The sequence below is a fragment of the Oryzias latipes genome, chromosome 5 (assembly GCF_002234675.1).
Source record: "Oryzias latipes chromosome 5, ASM223467v1".
Taxonomy (NCBI): domain Eukaryota; kingdom Metazoa; phylum Chordata; class Actinopteri; order Beloniformes; family Adrianichthyidae; genus Oryzias; species Oryzias latipes.
In genome coordinates this window covers 3,969,129-3,982,478 of record NC_019863.2, presented here as the reverse complement: position 1 = coordinate 3,982,478, position 13,350 = coordinate 3,969,129, and the positions used below count along the sequence as shown (strand labels likewise).

Genomic DNA, 13,350 nt, shown 5'->3' with positions numbered 1-13,350 from the left:
AATCTGAACTCTGGGTTTGATAAACCACAGATAAGTTTGTTTTAGAAGAAAGGGGAATCAGTTCTTCACTCAAGGCAACAAGGTTTAAATTCTTTTCTCCCTCAATAATAAAAAAAAATCATTTGAAAACAGCATTTTATTGTTACTTATGTTGTCTTTGATATTTAAATGTGCTTGATGATAGGAAACATTTAAGTGTGGAAAACATGAAAAAAAAAGAAATCTTAAGACTTCCTTACACACACACACACACACATATATATATATATATATATATATATATATATATATATATATATATATATATATATATATATATATATATATATATATATATATATATATATATATATATATATATATATATATATATGTGTGTGTGTGTGAGCTTTCTTTATTATCATGACTATGAAAATTATAGATTCACCCTGAAGGCATCAAAACTATGAATTAACACATGTAGAATTATATACATAACAAAAACATGTGAAACAACTGAAAATATGTCATATTGCAGGTTCTTCATAGTGGACACCTTTTGCTTTGATTCCTGCTTTGTATACTCTTGGCATTCTCTTGAACAGGTAGCCATGCCATTTAAAAAAAATCGTTGTTGGTAATTTTACAGAGGAGCTGTGGATCCAACAATTTGACATGGCGTGTTCAACTTCTGTTGAGCTGTGTAATGCTGTCGGACCTCTTGTGGCATCCACTATGCAGTGCTCAAGGCAGCCAGTTCCTACAAAGAAGCACATTACCATCCAGTTGTTGGTCACGTGACTCATTTAATTTGGAAAACGTGTTTCCATTACAGTTTTGAGAAATATGGCATTTCAATAGCCTCAAAAACCACCTCCTCCAAGTGCAAAACTTTGTTTTTGTCAAATGTTAGTTCTTTTGAAATGGTTGTTTTTCCATGAGGCGAATTTATTACAAATCCAATTTGCCTTAATTTCATTGTCAATGGAAACGCAGCTAGTGTTTCCCGTAGAGATTGGAGCACTCAGGCCAAAAACCCCTGAACTGGAGGAGTGGCTATAGCCAATCACTGGAAAGACATCTCAGTCCAGAAATGTGCCGTGCTGAAAAGCAAAGATACAGGCAGGACCCTCAATTTCCCTCTGGTAGAAGACCCGAGCTTGGACTGAGAAACTACTCGTGGAGAGTGAGAAGAGAAATATAAACCTTGTTTTTTCATCTTAGTGGATAGCAATAAAAAAAATCGCATTGAACTCTATTGGTCATTGCATGAGTTTTTATTTTAAAATAATAACAAAATAAAAATCATTTTGATGGCAGACAAAGATCATCTGGACAAAAGATGTCTCGCCTTTATCCAAGAGGCTTTGAGAAAGCATTATCAGACAAATTGTTCACAGTCAGTGCTGAATGTACAAATGTATGACTTATGACGAGATGGAAAGCCTAAAAAAACAAGTTTAGAGTTTTGTATCAATTACTGAAAATGAACTGATATTGCTGTCATCAGAGGGGAGTGAATTTTAACCTGGGGGAGGCAGTGCATCTGATCGCTCTCCTCTGTTATTAGTGCGGCGAACAGACGGGACGGTGATCTGAGCAGATGAGCAGAATCTGAGTGTGTGGGCAGATGGACGAGTGGGAGGAGATCAGCCAGGGATGAGGGGCGAGTTTGGGACTGTCCTTGTTAGTGAAAAGCAGTGTCTAGTTTTTAGTGAGTTGGAGTTTGTGTCAGTGATCCTGGTGATTAGTGGTCTATCCAGGAGCAGGGAGTGTGAAATACCATTGAAGGTTATATTAAGATAAAGAAGGATTGAGAGCTGATAGGGGACAAGAATCCCTGCTAGAATGGGATCATTGGTAATTTTTCACAAGGCAGTTAGTAGAATGTTAAGGCCAAAACCCAGCCAGGATCCTCCTATTAGGATTATTGAATAATAGTCTGGCACAAAGCTGAGAACAAAGGTTTCATATTATTTTTATTTTTATTGGAGAAGAGGAACAGATTAGATGGGAAGGAAACTGTAAAGATTGGACTTCTTTCAGTATAGCAGTTCCAGCAGCTATTTTGGGAGGGGTAGGACTCCTTCATTATTGAGAGAAGAGTAAAAAACGGGAGCTAAGGAGGATAAAGTAGTTTTAATGAAAGTAAAGTAGGTTTAGATAACATTAAAATAATTAAAAAATGGTAATTAAATGTCAGAGGTTTCTGTAACAGAATACTGACAGTATCAGAGATTAAATAAAAAGAAACACATACTGAATCATATTTTGAATCTTAGTTGAGAAAATAAACGTTTGTTTACATGCAGCACGGAAAGCAGTTGTCATGATTTGAACTTGTTGTCTTGTTTTTGGTCCTTGTTCTGTCTTGTTTCTGTTTCCTGTTTTATTTTGAAAGTCTCCTGTCTTGTCTGGTTTCTTGAGTTTTACTTCCTTTGGTCCCCATCTGCCCTGATCGTGTCCACCTGTGTTTTGTCTGCCCTGTCTGTATATAAGTCTTGTCTCTGCCTTCCTCCTGTGTTGGTCCATTATTCCTGTTCCGGTGTTCATGCCATGCCATGCCATGCCATGCCATGCCATGCCATGCCATGCCATGCCATGCCATGCCATGCCATGCCATGTTCCTCGTTCCTTGTTCCTTGTCTCATGCCACGTCACAGTGAGTTTTTGTTTTTTGGTTTTGTCATCCTGCTCGGCAGCGCCCTTTGTTTGTAATTAAACCACTTGCCCTTGAACAGTGTGCCTCCGCCTCTGCATTCTGGGTCCTACCGGCTCTCGAGCCACCTCACCGTGACAGCAGTAAAGTCCATTATGTATTTAAAAAAATGGCCAAGAGTTTAATTGAAATTCTGAACAGAAAAAGCAATACCTTGGAACTCAACACATTTAAAGCATTTAAACAAACAAAGTTTCACAAAGAAAGGGAGAGGAAAAGAGAACTATTTTAAAAAAGCCACAAACGCACAAAGAAACGTTTAAGAAGAAAATGTCTCAACTGCTATTTTCAATATCCTGTACTATCGCGAGACTTCTCCAGCACAGATCCAATGAAAGCTTCCGGAAGATCTCGTGATATTTAGTAGACGACTGCTGAGAAGGTGAGGACGCTTGCTCCATCAACACGGTGAGCACCGAATCACGGAGGTTGTCGCAGATGATCGAATGATCTTGGAAGGATTTTTTTAGTCGGTTGTCATTGCGTACGTCCCGGATTGTTTCGGCTAACGCGCCCGTTCCTGGGATGCCCGCTGTTGTTCCGAGAGCACGAGAGGATGAATGAGGCAGACCAGAACGGTCCAGATCATCCTACAGCATAAACGGTCACTAGTCACGTCTCACGGTCCCGGTAACACAACTCGAAGTGTAAAAAGAAATGTGTGCGTCACAGGCGGACGTGCTCAGGTGTGCATTCCGTTAAAGGGTCTAGATTTGGGTTCCCGGAATGATCGTCCGGGTGGCTGTGAGGTTACCTAACGTAGCATCCCGAGCTAACCTGAGGAGCTGGGAGAACATCTTCGGGCCTCCTCCCACACAGCATCTCCGTCCAGGGGAGTCAGCTGTGGTGCTGTGGTCAGACACGGCAGCGGGACGGGAGGCTCTGGACTCCGGGCGGGAGGATCCTCCTCTTCAGCACCATGGACAGAGCCACCGCGAACGCCACAGACTAACCTGTGAAATTCACACCAGGAGCATTTACCATCGTGATTTAAAACTTTAAATGACCTTTTTGTTGTTTTTATCAGTAACTGATGTGATCTTAACATTTAGACATTATTATGCAGAAAGATTCTTTTGAAGACTCTCTTTAAATCAATATATAGAAAACTACCAATACTTTATTGATAATCATTTCGATTCCTCAACTTAAAATAAAACAGTTTTTTGTAATTGCATTACATAATCATATTAAATTAGCTGTTACAATATAAAGTGGTATTGAATTAATGTTAATATAACAAATGGCATGATTTTATAAATATTTGTTACTTTAAAATGAGGAGAGACCAGGAAATTCTTATAATCATTTGTTTGCTTCCTTGCGTTTTTTTTGTATTTTTAGATTCAATGAATCCCAAACACATTTTGCTGAATACCACTGACCACAAATACACATCCAGTGTGTGTTCGAAATGAATCTGATCTATGTCAGGTGACAGTATTTTGCAAAATGTATGAAGCATCTTGTTAATTTAGGCCTAGCTGTGAGGGATTTGTGTTTTTCCAAGCTCTGATTTCTAGAAGAAGAGAAAAAACAACAAAAAGGCCTGAACAGATTGCACAGTAGCCTGGAGTCATGGCAGAGGCACTCATCTCCATCATCTTCATTGAAAATGACTGTGGGCGGGTAATACAGCTCTGCACCTGCCATAATTGTGTGCATGCACAATGGCAACAATTTTACATTTCTCCTTTGCAAAAGTGAGAAAGACTCCCTAGAAGTTAGTCTACTGGATTGTTGGTGATGTTAACATCATTATTTGACCAATTTTAAATGTTTGGTTTCTTTATTTACTTAGTTTTATTTCTCTGGTTTCTTTTAGCTCATTGATCTTTGAAGGACAACCCAGGACCACAACGCCAGTCATAACACTGAAGGGTCCAAAGCTCCTCTAAATCATGGGGAATATCTTTGGAAACTTGTTGAAGAGCCTCATAGGAAAAAAAGAGATGAGGATCTTGATGGTGGGGCTTGATGCTGCAGGAAAAACCACTATTCTTTATAAGCTCAAACTGGGGGAAATAGTCACCACAATTCCAACTATTGGTATGTTATTTTAGAATGTCTTGCCATAAAGACAGCATCAGTGTCCTGCTCTGCGTGCTGTATTATATGTTCTCTTCTTTCAGGGTTTAATGTGGAGACGGTGGAGTACAAGAACATCAGCTTCACTGTGTGGGATGTGGGTGGGCAAGACAAGATCCGTCCTCTCTGGAGGCACTACTTTCAAAACACACAGGGTGAGAAGAGCTAATTAGCCTCCAACAGCACAGTAGATGCAGTTTTCTTCTTTAAAAATGCTCACAGCTTTCACGTTCTTGTCGTTTCAGGTCTAATCTTTGTGGTGGACAGTAACGACAGAGAACGTGTGAATGAAGCTCGAGAGGAGCTGATGAGGATGCTGGCTGAGGATGAACTGAGAGATGCGGTGCTCCTTGTGTTTGCCAATAAACAGGCAAGAAAAAAGGAATCTCATTTATTTGCATTTTCTCACCCGAAGCAGCAGAATAACTGACCTTGTGTGGAAGATGACGCTCATATAGTTGGTGCTGTGAAGGAACATAAGGCAGACCTGCAGCTACAGACGAGAGGGTCAAACTTTAAGCCTTTTTGAAAGACACCTTAAACAAGAAACAAATGAAAATGAAATGAAATGGTGGATACCTATAGAGTGCTTTACTGCCTTCTTAAAGTCCAAAGTGCTGTACAGTCAGGGTCCCATTCCCCTATTCACTCACACAAGCAGTGAATAGGGCACCGACACCAACCTATAACCACCAGGAGCAACGTAGGATTCAGTATCTAACCCATTGACACTTCGACACATGGGCCATCATGGTAGAAACCAAACCTGCGATCTTTCGCAAAGAGGTTGACCAAATTGAAATCAATTTATTTTCAAATGAAGCCACGAAGGGCGTTGTATGACTCGAAGGCATTACCTGCCTCTGCCTCTAGTGTTACTGGTTGAGCGGCCGCTACACGCCCCTCACTCTCGCCCTCTGCCACTGCCACCCTGCTCAGAGCTGAGCGTGAGGAATGAATGAAAAAAACATTTTTTCCCCAGAATAGCTGCTTTTCTGTCGGTTTCATCTCCATAGCAACCATTTTAGTTTTTTTTTGTCACATGGGAGCAATGAACGGGTCTGTGTAATTTTAAGAAGAATTGACTGAAGTAAGCTTTTGGATTTCCTTGGCAACTGCGTTTTTTTGTTAACCACGCCCACATTCCTAACATGTTTATATCGTCTGTTATATCATTGAAAAAAATATTCATGTCATCACTTTTTTTTACAACATTCCAGTAAAAAAGTGTTGCAGCAACAGGGAAACACCACTTTTGTGAGCTCGCCATACTAATGCTGTTAAAAATCTTCTGATTCCAACATGATTTCCTAAGAGGCTTCCCAGTGAAGAGGTGATAGATCGAAATCTCTAGGAGGAGTTTAAACTTTAAGATGAATTTTTTTGTAAAATTCTAGATGGACGTTTTGATACTTTATGATACAAACCTGAAAGTTTCAGATCAAAACCAAAGAAAAAAAGAGTTGGAAGCAAAAAAACAAGGTCTTGTAACTGAAATGTTGAGTTTTGAAACTTAAAAACTGATAATTTGAAGTTGAAAACAATTATGTTTATATTAGAAGGGGGGGGGGGGGTGCAGTGGCTCAGGCGGTTGAGCAGGTTGTCCAATGATAGAAGAGTCGGTTCAAGTTCAAAGTTCAAAAATATTTATCTTGGACAAGTGAAAAGAAGTGTAGAATAACAAAAATAAGACAAATTTATATAAAACGAGACAAGACAAAATTATATAAACATCAAAAGTCTAAAAGGGAGTGAGAAGAAGAAAACACTTATAAACTCTCTCCCTCTTTACCTTAAGTCCTTACTCTGCTAACTACCCAGTACACCCACCATCGTAGTCCAGTGCCCTACCAAAGTGTATATTCGGTTACACATGCACATGTAATTCTCATTTCCAAAAACACCCAAATGAATAACACAATCTTATTTTCTAAGTATGCAGATTTACGAATGCTGATGTTTTGCATTGTTCTGTATTTTTAAATGTTTATCAATGATCATATTTCTGTATTTATACTTTAATTCTTTTATGTTTGGACATTGTTTCAAGCATTTACTGGTTCTGTTCCACAACTTCACTCCACAAACTGAAACACAAAATCGTTTTTTATTTATTCGTGCTTTATGTATGAGAAATTTATTTTCTTCCCTAAAATTGTATTTTTCCTCTCTTTTAATAAATAACCTTTGGATGTTCGTCGGTAATAAATTGTTTTCTGCCTTTAATATTATTTGGGCGGTACAAAACTCTACTAGATCACAACATTTTAGTAGTTTTGATTGTATGAATAATTTGTTTGTGTGCTCAAGGTAACTGACTTTGTGTATGATTCGAATTGCTCTCTTTTGAAGTATTAAGGGGGAATGTAACATTGTTTGATAGTTGCTCCCCCAACCTCTACACAATAAGAAAAATATGGTTAGACCAATGTAGAGAAGGACATGTGGAGTGATTTGTGGTCCAGAACCAGTTTTGCTTTATTCAACACTGAGATACTTCTGGATAATTTAGTTTGTAAGTACCTAATATGTGCTTTCCAGGTTAGCTTTTCATCAACTATGACCTCAAAAAATGTATTTTCATAAATTCTTTCAAGTTTCAGCCCATTTATGTGTATGTCAATGTTAATATTTTTACCATTATAGTGACCAAATAACATCAATTTTGTTTTACTTCAATTTAGTGAAAGTTTATTTACATCAAACCACATCTTCTGTTTTTCCATCTCCTTCTTAACAATTTGTATGAGTTGCTGCAAATCATCCCCATCACAAAAAACATTTGTGTTGTCAGCAAATAAAACTAACTGTAATTTATTAGAAACCTTAAATAAATCATTTATATATTAAATTAATAATATTGGTCCCAGAACCGACCCCTGAGGGACACAACAAACAATCTCCAAACATTGGGAACAAGCACTTTCAACCTTTACAAACTGCTTTCTGTTTGCTCAAATAGCTTCGGTGGTTCAATCCCCACTCCCCCCAATCACCAATTGTCCTTGGGCAAGACACTTCACCCTTCCTGGCTCCACTGTGGTCCCAGTGACGGTCAGAGCGAACTGGCAATCACGCCTCTGTCATCACCAAAAATGAATGAGGAGTGAATGAATAATGGACACATTGGAAGCGCTTTGAGCGTCTGGATAAGCGCAGATAAATCGAATCAACACCCAACCTTCCAGTCACAGGGCGGACACTCCTCCACAAAGCCACCGAGCTAGTTCAGACACTTTAACTTATTTTGTAGCTTAACACCAATATTTCAGCTTGAATTGTTTTATTTGGGTTTCAGATCTTTATGACTCCTCAGATCTGTTGTTAATCCTTTAACTTTGACGGAGCATAAAACAAACTGGATAAAAATCTACTCTGTAGAGCCTACATTTTCCAGTTATGCATTAGGAGCGGATGAACAAACTGGAGTAACTGTCAGAGTCGAATGGAAAGAGCTTTTTATGACACACACTTGACAGAAAGTTTAGTTCAGCTGCAGTGTCTTTATTTTTGCAGTTTTTGACGCTCTGCCTTGTTTGCTAGAAACTCAGTTGATGTCAGTCGTCCCTTAGACGTTGTAGCACATGTGTATTTGACCTGTAAGGCCAGACTCCAGGTTCTAACCTCACATTTCTTTTAAAGGACTTACCAAACGCCATGAATGCTGCTGAGATCACAGACAAGCTGGGCTTACACTCCCTGCGTCACCGCAACTGGTACATCCAGGCAACATGTGCCACCAGCGGCGATGGCCTCTACGAGGGGCTCGACTGGCTCGCCAATCAACTCAAGAACAAAAAATAAGAAGAAATGTGGGGGTGGGGAAAGAAATGCCAGCAGCCAAACTAGTTCAACTTCTTTCCTTTGTTTGTGGGGTGGAGGGGGCGGATTGATTTCAGGGGTTTTTGAGTGATAGATGCATCATCAACCAAGATCTTGGACAAAGTAAACCCTTTATTTTTGCTCTGTTTCTGACAGTGGATGTTAAAGCATATTTTCATGTTTATAATGACAGCATACAGACACTCATCCAGTATCAGTCGGTGATTCCTTTTCCTCTGTCCCCTCTTGTGTTTCGGTGCCGTGTAATGTATGTCAGTTTCCAGGTGCTGTGCCCGGTCGTGTATGAATCCACTGATTGCTCTTTATTTAAACGTCTCCATGTTAGCTTCAGCCTTGTCAGTTGCACCTATACTTTTTTATTTTTTATTTGCCTGCATGGTAACAGAATCTTGTTAGAGAACAATCACACAGAATCATGCCACCTCTAAATCTGCTTACTGTTCATGAGCAAACCTGCGTACCGCTAACTGCAAAACGAAACCTTCTTTTACTGCCAACTTTTGGAACTTTTCTGATATCTGTGTTCTGTTTCTACTCCCGTTGTGACTCCCTGAACAGCAGAAGAGGCCCCTCTAAATATTTCAAAAGCTCAGTATTTCCTGGTTTGCCTGGCATGCTAAGGCATTATAGTCCTCCTTCATTAGAAATGCATGAGTGCTGTTTGTGGATTTTTTATCATCTTCTTCACATTGGGATGCAGACACTAACCAAAGCTCCACTCCGTGCATTAAAACAACAGAGGAAAATCATTCTAGCTGTAAAATTAAATGACATACGTCAACCCATATCAAAGTAGACGACTGAAGCTGCTGCTGTTTTTCTGGCTTTTTGCGTATCTACACTCAAAGTGCATCAGGTTGCTCTCACTTGTGTTTGTCCTGCCGTGTCTTGGCACTCTTTGTTAATGAATGTGAATGTTGTGGATGAATCTATAAATGCCAGTGATTATGTTCATGTGGCTCGACGCGTAGTCATTTCCTGTCTCCATTGTAATGACATGGTAAGCAGGGTTGACAGATCACTATGGAGGTGTTGTAGTTTGCAGGAAGCCACTAGCACTCACGCCTCACGGCTGATACCAGCAACATCCGCCAACTCATGTCACTAAAAAGGATTTTCTTGTGCCATATAACACTCTGAATACATCAAACTTCACTATCCAGCTTTACTTTTTCATAAACATGATCATTTGGTCTATGGTGGCCTTATATTTATTGCTCTTTTCCTGTCATTCAGCTTGGTTCGAGTTTTCACTCTCAATGTTTGTATAGATTAATGTGCAGGTTTTTACTCACCACCTTCAAAAGGCAAGTTTTACATCACTCCTCACATCTACAAGGGAAAACCTTTGGTTTAAGTTTTTGGATGACTTTTTATGGTAATCGGAATCCATATCTGGTGGTTTTGGTTTAAAGAAACTTCAATGTAGTCTGTATCTGTGAAATATTTTTAAAAAAATCATTTAGGCGGGGATGAAAAACTTTTATTCATTCTGTACCATTGTAGTGACACAAACAGATACATAAACAGTCAAAAGACGGTGTTTAAAAGAGGAATGCATGTAGACATCTGTATGTGATGTAAGATGAACAAGAAAATCCCTCTGTATTACAAATAAACTCATTTTCTGTAGGATCTGTTTCCACCTGCTACTTACTGACTTTAACCCTTGTGCTATCCTAGGCACTTTAACATTGGCAGTTGGGTCATCTAGACCCACTAGACAATGCTCTGAACCTTTTTTTTTCAATGATTTGTGATCTTCACTGGTGTCCATGGATTACATGAAATCTTTCCACCTTTATCCACCTTTGTCATGATAGGGAGAACACGTCAATGCACAAGGGTTAAAGGGTTAAACAAGGGTTAAAGCCACACAGACGTTAGTCTCTTTATAATAACGTATGTGTTTAAAGCTTTCCCCACAAGAGGGCAGAGTTAAGCAACAATTAATGCCATCCAACCACTTCAGAACCGCTGAATCCCTTTCTGGGTCATGGGGTTGCTGGAGCCTATCCCAGTTGGGCGAATGGGTAGAACACCCTGAACAGATCACCAGTCTGTTTTTTCAGGAGCACAGTCTCACATTAACACTTAACAGTGGCGGACCGTACATTACTCACCTGGGCCTTCAGTCGTGCTAAGTCCGAATCACTCAACCCCTCGTTAACCATTTTATGATGCAGAAACGAGCTTTGCATTGCATACTGAAAATTCCTGTAGCAACAATAAATGCCTCTTAATAAACTGAATAAACAAAACTGTAAAAAAAAAATCTCGTTGTGTAACTACAGCCAGCAAAAAACATTGAAAACAACCACATACATTTGGAACATCCAAAAAGAAAAAAAGAAAATAAAAGCAGAAACTCATAGTCTGTATTGATCTACAGCCCCCCCCCCCCCCCCCGCCCCCCGCAATCTTACGGGCATTTTTGTGATAATTGTGGCAGAAAAAGAAGGAAGTTGCAGCTGTTTTTTCTAAAAGTTGAAATAAAAGTTAAGTTAGAAAATTTAAAAAACGATTTGTGTTCGTTGTGGTTTCAAGACGTTTAACAAAGAAGACTCATTGTGTCACTTTAACCCAATGCATTTTGGGAGATGTAGGGTGAAAACTGCAACAAAACGGCAGAAAGACTAGCGTCTCTGAGCTTCATGGTTTTGTTCACTTGTTCCATGGTCTGATACCGGATTCTGTGGAAAGCTACACCGCTAAAGACGAGCTTTAGCTGGTATTTTTGTTGGAACTGAGAGACTTTATGAGCAGAATCTGAACAAGGAAGTTAAGACTTTAACCACTTCTGATTGGTCAGACTGATGACATGTGATTAAGCCTTCATGAATAATTGGCGGAGACAGTTAAAGGGCCGGGACTTTTCCGCAAACAGCTTTAGTTGGAGCTAAATCGCGGTACCGTCACTCTTATTAAAATGTCTTTAATAGAATCAAATAAACAAAAAGAAAAAAGTATTTTATGATCTTTCATATTCCTAACTACTCAGTTTTTTATCAGGGCCTGTTTGAATGAACAAAGAGCTGATTTCCTGGAGATGGAAAATGTTTTTAGATCAGTTAATGAGGGCAATTTCCCACGGCACACCTGACCATCTCCCACGGCACACTGGTTGAAAAACACTGATGTAGATCATCGTCTTCAGTTCCTTCCAGAAGTCCTTTGCTGTTCCATCAGTGCCAGTGCAGAGAGCCCAGTCTGTCTAGTTGTGTTTCTGCGAAGGTTTGAATTCGCTTTAGAGCTGAAAATGTCCGCTTGACAGACACACAAATCTGTACGGCTGCTTTATGATTCACTCAGATTTTTCTAATGAAGGAAGTCGAGGAGATCAGTGAGAGATTTTCCTGTAAAATCATCCATGGAGTACATTACAGTCAGCTCTGTTTTTAACTGAGACGGATCAAAGAGTGCTCCGTGGCTCTGAGTCAAACTGGACAAGGCTGCATGTGGGAAATTTTTTCTGTATTCCTGAAACTTCTGTCCAATCAGAAGGTCTAAAAACTGTGACGTTGCAACCTGCTAGAAGGCCCTGCTGACACCAACTCAAAATCTGATTGGTTGAAAGAAATGAATGACCGACAATGATTTTGCATTACAGGGCCTTCAAATCGAGTTATAAAGACCTCTTTAGCTCTGAGCCTGCCTGGCAGCAAAGGACAGCTGAAATGCAATTGGTTACAGTTTTTCTCAGTCGCTTTAGTACAATTCTCAGATCAGAATTGAAGTTTGCAAATACGTGTGTATATTTCTCAAAACAATTTGTACAAACAGCAAAACACTATGGATTTCTTGCAAAAGCCTGTAACTTGCTCAAAATCTTTAGTTCATCTCTAAAAACTAAGTCTTTATGTCATTGAACATGTCAGGGCCATCAGAATGTCAAGTCCTTGTGGCGTTGTCTACAAACAAGACAGTCAAATGACTTATTCATGTTGTCAATATAACTGTGTACTTTAGAGGGAGGTTCTGATGTAAACTATGGCTAAAGTTTTGATGACAAATATTGTAAAATGTAAGTTACTCCTTTTCTGTTTGATTGCAAGAGACTGGACAAAATTCACATTTACACTTTTATTGTTCATATTGTAATTTGTTGACAGACCATGTCATCCCAACATAGAAAAAAAACTCACTGCAAACAGTAACACAAAGGGAAAAAAAAGATAGGACAATATTCTGTCCAACAGTCCAGGCAGTGCAGTAGGAATTGATGTGGTCTTCCTACACCTCTAGTCGTTCCTGTATGTTAGGCCACAAATTCTCATCCACATCACAGCGAATATCCTCTCTTGCAATGCAGTGAAATATGTTTGTCACATTGTGACAACTTGGTCAACCATTTTGCAGTTAATGACTTATACGATGAACTAATGACTCTGTGTTTTGAGGAGTAAGACTATTGCACAGTGAACTATATAATACATTTTGATCAACATGACATAAACAATTGATAATGTAGCAAAGAGCAGAGAATTGTACATAATCATTTGCATGGATGTACCAAAGCAATTACAACTTGTTCAAAGAAGTGAGAAACTGCTTATATGATGTGCACAAGTGACATCATGATGTGAAGATTGAACAAATAGTTTTGGGAATTTCATTCTGATCTGAGAATTGTACTAAAGCGACTGAGAAAAACTGTAAATGCTGCAATGTGAAAATACGTCTGTCTGGAAGCAGCATAACCATCATAAACACAATAAAAG

General features: G+C 39.2%; 1 protein-coding gene across 2 annotated transcripts; it reads left to right on the top strand.

Moving 5' to 3' along the window:
* Window positions 1–3,002: 3,002 nt before the first annotated feature.
* LOC101174416 (ADP-ribosylation factor 3) lies at window positions 3,003–10,264 on the top strand. Of its 2 annotated transcripts, none has more exons than XM_004068485.4 (5): window positions 3,003–3,106; window positions 4,524–4,747; window positions 4,831–4,941; window positions 5,032–5,156; window positions 8,429–10,264. In XM_004068485.4, the coding sequence occupies exons 2-5, from the start codon at window positions 4,600–4,602 to the stop codon at window positions 8,588–8,590; spliced, it is 546 nt and encodes a 181-aa protein (XP_004068533.1). In that variant the 5' UTR covers window positions 3,003–3,106; window positions 4,524–4,599; the 3' UTR covers window positions 8,591–10,264. The 2 variants fall into 2 exon arrangements, with proteins under 2 accessions (XP_004068533.1, XP_020558701.1); XM_020703042.1 differs by lacking the exon at window positions 3,003–3,106 and adding an exon at window positions 3,113–3,302.
* The last annotated feature ends 3,086 nt before the right edge of the window (window positions 10,265–13,350 follow it).

What these genes read in the sequence shown, in the direction of transcription:
- LOC101174416 (XM_004068485.4), top strand. Translation starts at nt 4,600, where the DNA reads ATGGGGAATATCTTTGGAAACTTGTTGAAGAGCCTCATAGGAAAAAAA. An exon ending in CACCACAATTCCAACTATTG is followed by an intron (nt 4,748 to 4,830) that starts GTATGTTATTTT and finishes CTCTTCTTTCAG; the next exon opens with GGTTTAATGTGGAGACGGTG. An exon ending in TTGTGTTTGCCAATAAACAG is followed by an intron (nt 5,157 to 8,428) that starts GCAAGAAAAAAG and finishes TTTCTTTTAAAG; the next exon opens with GACTTACCAAACGCCATGAA.